The sequence below is a fragment of the Cupressus sempervirens genome, chromosome 5, assembly GCF_028749045.1.
Source record: "Cupressus sempervirens isolate cs-2001-9-10 chromosome 5, ASM2874904v1, whole genome shotgun sequence".
NCBI lineage: Eukaryota > Viridiplantae > Streptophyta > Pinopsida > Cupressales > Cupressaceae > Cupressus > Cupressus sempervirens.
In genome coordinates this window covers 543,512,969-543,523,694 of record NC_143122.1, presented here as the reverse complement: position 1 = coordinate 543,523,694, position 10,726 = coordinate 543,512,969, and the positions used below count along the sequence as shown (strand labels likewise).

The 10,726-nt window shown below is 35.5% G+C and overlaps 1 protein-coding gene across 1 annotated transcript; it reads left to right on the top strand.

Annotated features, from left to right (window-relative positions):
• The first annotated feature begins 8,431 nt into the window (after nt 1-8,431).
• Nucleotides 8,432-9,640, top strand: LOC149557090 (uncharacterized). Its single transcript, XM_089830090.1, has one exon. The coding sequence runs from the start codon at nt 8,432-8,434 to the stop codon at nt 9,638-9,640; it is 1,209 nt and encodes a 402-aa protein (XP_089686216.1).
• The last annotated feature ends 1,086 nt before the right edge of the window (nt 9,641-10,726 follow it).

The window sequence follows — 10,726 nt, the reverse complement described above, 5'->3', positions numbered from 1 at the left end:
TTGCTACTATGAAAATCAACTCACTCTATTCTTTGACTACCCTCAATGTTACAACAGTCATTATTTTAAAGGAAACTACAACTACTTCCTAAATCCAAGATCACTCCATTAATGAGGATCAATTATAGACTCATAAGCTTTAAAATAGAAACAATATTAACCACGAATAAATCCTCCAGGAATATAGCAAGTTGTGGAAGCTACATCCATGTGCTGCAACAATAGAAAGCAATAAATGATTTTCTCTACTTGTGAAGGTCTAGCAATCTGATGGCTTTGACTACTCCAGTGTTTGAATGTTGATTCTTGAATACCTACGGAAAACACCTGTAAAATAATCAATGCATACACAACCTCCATATACATATATATGTTTTTATCATCAATATTAGAGAAAAGGTGTAAAGTTCTGATTACCACTTTTGCAAATCCTATGGCTATAGGAAGAAAACTACCCAAAACATAGCATAGATGGGGAAACATTTATTAGCATGTATAACTACCACATTATACCATTTCTGTCCATGAATTCAAGCAAACATAGCATCTTTAAACTATCCATATTTCTACTCCATGTCCATACACACACACACACACAAAAACCATAAGTTCATATGCTTGAAACCATAAAGTCATGATTGTTTGCAAGAGAACTATTTGAAAACAAGATTTAAAAAACTTAGAAAGATGGCCTTTTGGAGGCACATCAGATCTCATACTTCTGGATCTCCTCTTCTTTTATCTTCCATTCTTCATTCTTCATGCTTCTCATTCATTCTAGTTTCCCTCCATGCTTATAACTTAGATCATCTAGTATAAATAGAGGCTGTAATACTTATTTTCTAGTTTAGCTTGCATTCTACTTTTTTCTAATTTAGCTTTCATTTGCATTACATTCATTCTAGATTCTTGGATATTGTTAGTCTTGCCTCTACTCTTTGATTCTTCCATTTTATGGTGCACCTTGCAAGAGTTTCCATAACTAGGTTCACTTGAGAGCCACCATCTCATAGCTCTCGTACACCATAAAGAGGAAGCTATAAGTCACCTCTAAAGATTCCCTCATTCATGGGTATTCTCAAGAATAATGGTTTATAGAAATGTGACACTTTCTCTACACACTTTATGCTAAAGATATGGATGTATTCTATACACTTGATGAACAACAAGAAGATCCTAGACATACTCTTTCGATAACTCTTACTCCATTGGAAGATTATTATAATGCCATCTTGTGAACACTTCTTGATAATGAGTTCATCACATTACCAAATAAATCTAGATCTTATGAACCTAAAATCAAACCTCCATGGTGGAGAGATGATCACTATTGCAATTACCATAGAAACAAACGTCACAAAAATGAAGATTGCATAGAGTTGAAACATAAAATCAAAGATCTTATTGATGATGGGATTCTTGATACTTCTAATGGCTCATATAGTGAGGATACATTTCTTGAGAAAGATCATATTAATGAACCTATGTCTAGTGATGGTTTCCTTGATACCTCCACTTCTTCCAACAATCATGCACCTCCGACCACTTCAAAGCTTTCCAACATTACTTCATTAAACAAAGGACCTAATGCTTTCCATATGGACTATGTGTACCCTCAAAGGCTACCTTTAAAAGAAACTCAAGCTAACCTTCTCCATGCTACTAAGGATAAAGATCCTCAACCTTCATGCACTACTATGTCTACTCCGAGCTCTACTCCATTACCTCTTCATTCTCCCTTGTTCTTAGAAGTGGCTCCATGTCAAGAGGACTCTCAAAAACATAAAACTATAAATGTCAAGAAAGATCAAGATCAAGCACCCTTTCATCTCCTTCAAGATGTCACTCTTCCATATCCTATATCTTAACCACCTCGTAAGTATGATGAAAAGACACCACTTTCACTACTTCCATTGAGCTTATTGAAAATCATGAGAAAATTTCTATGCCTATTGTATCTAAAAAAACATGTCAAGATCAAAGCATCCCCTCTTATTATACTTCTCCATATCCACTTCAAAATTGGGCTCAATCTTCAAGTGTTCCTATCAAAGAAAATATTTCTCCTATCAAAGCTACTCATGAGTCTATTGATGGCCTTGGTCATGTCGCTCACTCTAAATATGTTGATATTCATATTCATTATCTTTTTGCATTTACTAAATCTATCCTTGGTCCTTATCCATCTAAGCTAAAGCCTTCCAACCTTCCATCCATATTGGGAACTTATGTTCCTTCATCTCCTACACTTTACACTTCTAGCTATCCTATTGTACCTCAAGTTCAACAAAGACACTCATCCTTGATGAATTTCCATCCATCTATCCATATGAACTATCTGTATCAGCCTTATTCATCCACAAATCCCAATCTTTTGGAAGCAATTAGGATGATCAACTTAAGAACAATTACAAGAATCCACTTACAAATGATGATCATTATGTCCTATCCAATTAACATGTGAATAAAAATAAAAAAAAATTATTCAAGAGACCACAAAGGTCCACTATCCAAAGAGATAAATCAAAGAAAATATGGGTTCTTAAACCCATTATAGAAGAAATATATTCTAAAGTATCCAAAGGAAAATATAAAGCTATATGGATTCCCAAGTCTCTCTTGAAAGTCTTGAATATTGAACATAAATCTAAGTTGACATTCAAGCTTCCAAAGGCTTCCACTCCATCTTCTTCTAAAATTCTCCTACCACCTCATACATCTAAACCTCAAGCTATTTCCTCCATCATTCCAAAACCCTCCAAGGTGTGTGTAAATGTTGATCTTCCCCACCTTTTCACCTACCCTTATGAAATCTTTTCGAAGCCTACACTTACCTACTATCCATACTCCTACAATCCTTTTAAGCAATGAACTCTTATCCTCCATATAATTATCCTACGACCATCTCTCTTCCTTCGCCCTATTAGCATCTTTGAGCATACTTATCTATGGTCTTGGCTTATCATGACTTATCTTTCCTCTAGGAGCACTATCTAACTTAATCTAGCCTATTTCTAAAAATCCAAAAAGAAGAAAAAATTCAAAAAAAGAAGAAGAAAAAGTGTCTTGGTCAAAACCACTTCTTGTGGCACCTTGGATAAGTACCATGATGAAAATCTAGTAAGCAGGCATCATGCGTAATTCTTCCACCATCCATCTATCCCCTTTTCTCCCTCTTTGATCTTGACAATGTTGAGTTATCCTTGCATATTGGATATCTTATCCATGAGATTCTCTATTGTGCTTGCTCATTCATTCATAGCCTTTATATCTAGCTCCATTCTCTTATTTCTCTATCCCATTGCCATCCTATCTAGTTGACCTCTTGGTCTTGATCACACAAAGAAAAACATGGTTCTTAGGCCTCTTGACATGTCTACTCTTTTGGATTACATGCTTTCATATGCTATCTCACTTAGTGGATTTCGCTGCTTATCCTATACACTATCTTTCTCATTGCTTCCATTACTTATTAAAATTTACTTCATATAGTTATCTTTCCTTACCTTGGGTACTCTTAAGAAGTCAGTCCTTGAGGATCACTTTCACTTGCTTCATTCTTTCTTGCTTATCCATCTTATCCACTTGGTTCTACTTCATATTGTACACCTTGATAGACAATGGGACAAATTGATGTGATCTTTCTTGAGAGCAAGAAATCTCTAAGTCATTCTAAAAATTCCAAAAAAAAATCATATCTAATGCTGAAAAAATCTTTAAAAATAGAAAATATCCTAAAAAAATGATCATATTAGTGAAAACCTCGCAATAGGCCCTTTGATGTATCATCAAAATAATAATAAAATTTCAAAAAATACAAAAACATTACAAAAGTCCTAAAAAAATCTACCAAGTAGTGAAAACCTAGAAATAGACGCTACTTGAGACCTTTGCACTTCTCTCTATCTCTATCTTGCTTTGTGCTCATATGGCATTCATCTTTCTTTCTGTTGCCTAGCTTAGAATTGACTCTTTTCTAGGTCTAGGGGGCACGAACTGCATAGCTTATCAGGGTCTCCTTGTTGCATTGGTGTTTCTTCGACAACTTGCTAAATAGTGTTTTTCAACCCCCCTTGACATCAAATATTTCTTAACACTTTTTGGATACCTTACCTACAATATAGGATGCTACGATATTTATCACTATCAAATTCAAGTCTTGAATAAAATGGCCATGTGGCTTACACACACACTTAAACATTAAACTTTTTGAGCTATCATATGAACATTATCTTCTTTGTGTGTTGTCTATGACAATTTCCTTGCCGAGTGTTCCCTCCCTAATAGTCTTTCGAGGATATCTCAGACTAGAAGACTAGGGGCATGGGGCATGTTTTCCTTTCTTTTTTCTTGTGGGTATACTTTGTTAGTCTAAGGTGTTTAGAGCATCCATGGTTGTCCTACTTGACACTTTGGACCTACAACATGTCATCCTTGTCTATTTTTGTAAGACCACACTCGGGGGCTATCTTGGCACTCATGCCTTAATACAGGTGTAATCTTTCTATATTAAACTTAGGGAATCTAACTACATTATCCATTTTGACTTACATGTCTTTGATTCTTAGGTTGGGTTCCCACATTTCTATATGATATATATCATATTCATATCCTTATAGTCATACTAGTGATTATTGTATGATCTTTTGATGTCCCAAATAAGGCTTGATGATAAAAACTAGGACCTGCTTACGTAAACCTTGCAATTGCACCTTTTCATACTAGCTTGCATTCTAGGGTTCATTCTAGCTTATCTTTGCATGTTGCATGTTGAGAGAGCTCTCTTCTCTATCTTTCATGGACATGTTAGCTAATTGTTTTTATCCTTTTCTTGCCTCTTCTCGATCTTATCTTATCTCTTCTTTCCTATTTCTCACTTCTTTTCTATCTTGTCATCTCATCTATGCTTTTGACCTATATTTTCTAATCTTGAAATCCTAGATCTGTTTTCAGGATCGAAATCCAAATTTGGGTTCATCTTGCTAGTCAAAATTTCTTCCTTCTTCTATGTAGTTGGCTGACCTATTAAGGCTCAATCTTTGAATCTTGTCGAGGGTAATCATCATTTCTTAATTTCTTCATCATTTCTACTCTCTTCCATTCTTTTCTTTCATTTCTATTTCACCTCATTTCATCTTTCTTCTTTCTTTGACCTAATTTTTATGCTTTATCTTTCTTGGTCAAACTTAGTCAAACTGGGCCATATCTTCATTGCTTGATGGTCACTCTTTGGTTTCAATCTCTTATCTATCATCATGAACTTTTCCTTGTCCTCGATTTAATCATATATTTCTTATTCCTGCATTCTCTTTACCTCATTTCAATTTCGATCTAGAGGGGCATAAATACTCTATCATTTCTTGCTACAACTATCTATTTCTCAGGAACATATGCTTGATATCTTCATTTTTCTCTTGGTCTATCTGCTTTTCTTAGGTGTTAGTACTCTTCTTGAGTCCTGATATCTTCTCTTTCCTAGTGTTTAGTAATATCACTATCAGGCTGTGCATTAAGGATTTGCTAGCTCTTTCTACATTTCGTTCCTTGGAATCAGATCTCTTTATCAATTGTTGCCTACTTGGATTATGTATTCTTTGACCTAATGTGTTCCCAGATTGATCACACATTGGTCAAAGAGGGGCAAATGGAATCACCTAAGAACAATCATCTCAACTATTAAACCCGTTTTCAGTATTTTAGCTAAATTATTTAATCATTTATCTAGGCCAAATTGCTAAAAATCAATTTATTTGATTTTAACCTCTGGTTTGACTATAATATCCTAGGTCCACATTTGATTAAAAGAATATGTCCCCCTTTTAATTAAATAAAATTCCCCACTCATCTCTTGTCCTAAGTTGCATACACAAAAGCATTTCCCTTATTTAAAAATAAAAGAAAAGACATTTTTGTCCCAGATGGGGGACAAAAGTCAACTCTTCATCACGTTTGGTGGAAATGCTTGCACACATGGATCAGTCCCACTTTCAAACTCCACCCTTGATCACATGCATCCTTCCTCATGATCTCTATTGTCCATTTCTCTTTAAAAGGGAGAGCTCTCTCCTCACTTCAAGAACTCCACTCTTTAACTAACATTATGTTGTAGGATTGAATATCTCATACTTGTGGAGCTCCTCTTATTCTATCTTCTATTCTTCTTTCTTCATGCTTCTCATTCATTCTAGTTTCTCTCCATGCTTATAGATCAAATCATCTAGTCTAAACAAAGGTTGTACTACTTATTTTCTAGTTTAGCTTGCATTCTACTTTATCTCATTTAGCTTTTATTTGCATTACATTGATTCTAGATTCTTGGATATTGGCAGTCTTGCCTCTACTCTTTGTATCTTCTATTCTATTATGCACCTTGCAAGAGTTTTCATAGCTAGGTTCACTTGAGAGCCACCATCTCATAGTTCTTCCACCTCATAGAGAGGAAGCTATAAGCCGCCTCTTGAGATGCTCTCATTCATGGGTATTCTCAAGAATAATGGTTTATAGAAGTGTGACACTTTTTGTACACACAGACATTGGGTCATTAGATCATATATGCTACCTCGTTTATTGTGTTCCATTGCTTACTCAAGATATGCTTTGTATGGCTATTTTACCTTTCCCTAGGTTGGGAACTCTTGAGGAGCACATATTTCTTTGTGCATTCTTACTTATCCATCTTATCCACTAGCTGGCTAATCCATCATGTCCTACATCCTTCTAGACACTAGGAAAAATGAGCATTACCTTGCTCGAGAACTAGTAATCTATAAATCATTCTAAAAAATCCAAAAAAAATAAAAATCAAATATCTCAAAAATGCAAAATAAATATTTAAGAAAAAAATCCTTCCAAGTTTTGAAAGCCTAGAAATAGGCGCTACTTGATACCCTCACACTTATATCTATTTGCATGTCACTTTGTTATCCAAACCAATCCATCTCATATCTCTTTTTCCTTGCCTAGTTTGGAACTAATCCTTATCAAAGTCTAGGAGGCACAAACTATATTACTGGGTCTCTATGTTGCATTAGCATTTGTTTGGAAACTCTCTAAGAAATATTTTTCTACACTTCCCCTTGACATGGGAATGGGAAGGATCCCGATAGAGATGGGACAGCAGGGGGTGGGGGCAGACCTGCAGACACAGTAGATATTCTTGCCAGAAATTGGTCAAGCTTGTTTGGTATCAAGTTGGTGGGTAAGTCTTCTTTTCCTCCAGTTAAGAATATTTCTTCTTATGATCAAGGTACGATTACTCTAGAGTTTTTGGATCAAATTGTAGATAGGAATATTTCTAGAATGGATTCAACTCTTGTGGGGAGGTTCTTAGGAGCCAAATCAAACATAGAGATTATTTGTGCTTTTGTTAGAAGGAAATTGGCTTTGAAAGGACAGGTTGACATTGTTGTCATGTCTAAAGGTTACTTATTCTTTAGCTTTACATGTGAGGGGGATAAAAGGAAAATCCTATGTAACGGTTCATGTGTTGTGGGTAAGCATACTTTACTTTTGAAAAAATGGTTCGCAAACCTAAACTCTCAAGATGAATTGATGGTGCAAGCTCTTGTTTGGATCAAACTTCCAAGTATTCCTCTCGAGTTTTGGGTTGAAGATGTGTTTCAAGGTATTGCTAATGTTTTTTGGTGAACTCCTATCCATGGACCCAATTATAGTTTCTAGAAGAAGATTAAATTATGCCAAAATCTATGTGGGGTTTTATCAAGGTGTTGATATGCCAGAGGTTATTTCACTCAAATCTAAACTAGGAGTATGGCAATAGAAGATTGAATATGAATCCATCCCCTTTGCCTGCTTTCACTGTAAGAAATTAGATCATTAGGCGAAGGAATGCCCCACTTTGATCAGAACCCAATTTTTTTTAAAGAAAATATAGGTTCATAAAAGAATGAAGGATACTTTGGGTGTTGATCAAATCTATTCTATGGAAGGGACGCTTCAATAGGGTAGTAATAATGAGAAGGAGACTTTGGTGTCCTCAGTCAATGATCAGGTGGAAACTACCCAACTGACAGTTTTTTATGAGAGGATGAATCAGGGTTGGGCACCTTTGGATACTAATCGAGTAGAAGAGGTTGTTGATTTGGTGCCAAAGGATAGCCGTGTGGTTGAGGCTATGCTTACTAATGGGGGTGTAGTAGAGGACAGTGAGATTCTTGTTGAAGATATTTTGGAAGACTATAGTATGTTTATTAATAATAAGAAGGAATATGACTCTCATGAGGCACATGATCATATTATTCTCGGGAAGGGATCTCAAGTTAAGAATAGGCCTCTTATAGAAGTAATGCCTTTGGATGGCAACACCAAGAAGGGGGATGCTCGGGATATTTCTAAAACCTTGATGGTAGAGGAAGAAGATTTTGGAGCAGACTAGACTACAGTGGGGGCTAAGAAGATCTTAAGAGTTAAAATGATAAAGGAGGAGACTTCTTTTAAAAAGAACAAAGAGAAAGTTGAAGGTCTTTTGGTGTTTAAGAGTGGTAAGGTTCTTGGGGGTGATGATGATGGGGCTTCAGGTGGTATGGCAGTTTTTTGGAATGATAGATATATTTGTGGGGAACTTATCTCTCATAATAGAAATATGATGAATATTAGATTTTCTAATGCTAATTATGGTACCTCTTGGGTTTTAACTAATATTTATTCTCCCAATTCTAAATGGGGTAGGAAAGCTCTTTGGGATGCTCTCTTTAATCAAAGAAAGAATTTTGTGGATGAGAATTGGATCACTATGGGTGACTTCAATACACCTCTGAAAGAGAATAAGAAGATGGGAGACAGTCAGACCAATTTGGACAATAGATTGGAGTTGATGGAGTTTATTGATAATCATCTTTTGCATGACATGTATTTGAATGGGGTTGACTATACTTGGACTAATATAAGGACAGGGAAGGACCTTATTCAAGTGAGGTTGGATAGAGCACTTATTAGTAATGATTGGTTTTTGAAGTATAAATGCTCCCTTTCTACTTATGTGAGAATGGGCTTAGACCACTACACTATTTTTCTTTTGGCTAATCTTATATCTATCAAGAGGAACAATCCCTTTAGATTTGAGAAGATGTGGACTCTCCATCTCAGGCTAGAAAACCTTATAAAGGATAGGTGGGGTATTCATGTGGAGGGAACAACTATGTTTAAAGTTGCTAAAAAACTTAGAAATTTTGAAAAGAATATAAAAATATGGAACAAGGAAATCTTTGGGAACATCTTTGATAGCAAAAGGAGAATTCTTAAGGAACTAAAAGAGCTTCAGGACAAAATCCAAGCTGAGGGCTATGAGAATGTGTCTAGGAAGGAGGAAGATTTGAAACTGATTGAGATGCATGATATAATTACTAAGGAGGAGATGTATTGGAGATATCGGTCTAGAAAAGTCTTTTTGAGTGAGGGGGATCAGAATACTAAATATTTTCATATGACTACTTTGAAGCATAGAATGGTTAATAAGATTTCTAGGCTTAATGTTCATGTGGTTTCTACTAATGATGATGAAACTATGAAAAGGGAAGCCATGAACTTTTTTAGTAATTTGCTAGAGGGTGATCCCAACTTGGATAAGGATGAGCAAAGGGTGTTTTTGGACTATATTCCAAAATGCATTTCTAATGAATAGAATAAAAAACTTACAACCATTCCCACTAATGAAGAAATTACTAAGGCGATTTTTTCCTTTGAAGGAGACAAAGCTCTGGGACCGGATGGGTTTCCCTTCCTCTTTTTTAATAAATTCTAGCATATCATTCATGAGGATGTTTTTAATGATTTTTAAGAGTTATTTGGGTCTCAAAAACTTTTGAAGGAGTTGAATGATACCTTTCTGGCTTTGATTCCCAAAAAGCTTGGTACTAACTATATGGATAATTTTAGACCAATCAGTCTTTGTAACTCATGTTACAAGGTTATCTCCAAAGTTCTTACTCTCAGAATCTTATCTTTCCTACCTAATATGATTTCAAGACAACAGAATGGGTTCGTTCCTGGTAGACAGATTTTCAATTCAATCATTATGGTGCATTAAAAAAATCCAAGAAAGAGGGGTTCCTTCTAAAGCTTGACTTATCTAAAGCTTATGATAGGGTGGATTGGAAGTTCTTAGAATGTGGATTAGAAGCTTTTGGGTTTAATAAAAGATTTCTAGAGTTGATCCTTATGCTAGTTTCCTCTACCACCTTCTCTGTACTTGTTAATGGTTCTCTGGCACCTTTCTTTAGGGCTTCTCATGGGTTAAGGCAAGGGAACCCACTTTCTCCAGTCCTTTTCATTCTTATGGTTGAATGCTTAGGTCGATATGTCAAAAAAATTGTTACTTCAGGCTTTTTGGTCTTAGACCTTCTTCTAAGAATCTTACTTGCTCTTATCAGCAATTTGTGGATAACTCTATAGTTATGGGAGAAGTCTCTATTAGGAATGCAAGGAATAACAAGAAAACTCTTGAGGATTATGGGCAGGCTACTAGTCAAATTATCAACTGGAATAAAAGTGTGATTTATTTTATCAATGCTAATGAGAATAGACAAAATAAAATCAAAAGAATCATTGGTTTTGAGGTCGGTACACTTCTGGGTTCTTATCTTGGCTTACCCCTTTGTCTTGAACCTATTGAGACCTTCTGGAGTTCTTTGATTGACAAAATCCACTCAAAGTTAGCAGGTTGGAAAAGATCTCTCCTTAGCCAGGCTGGTAAGGTTATTGTTGTGAT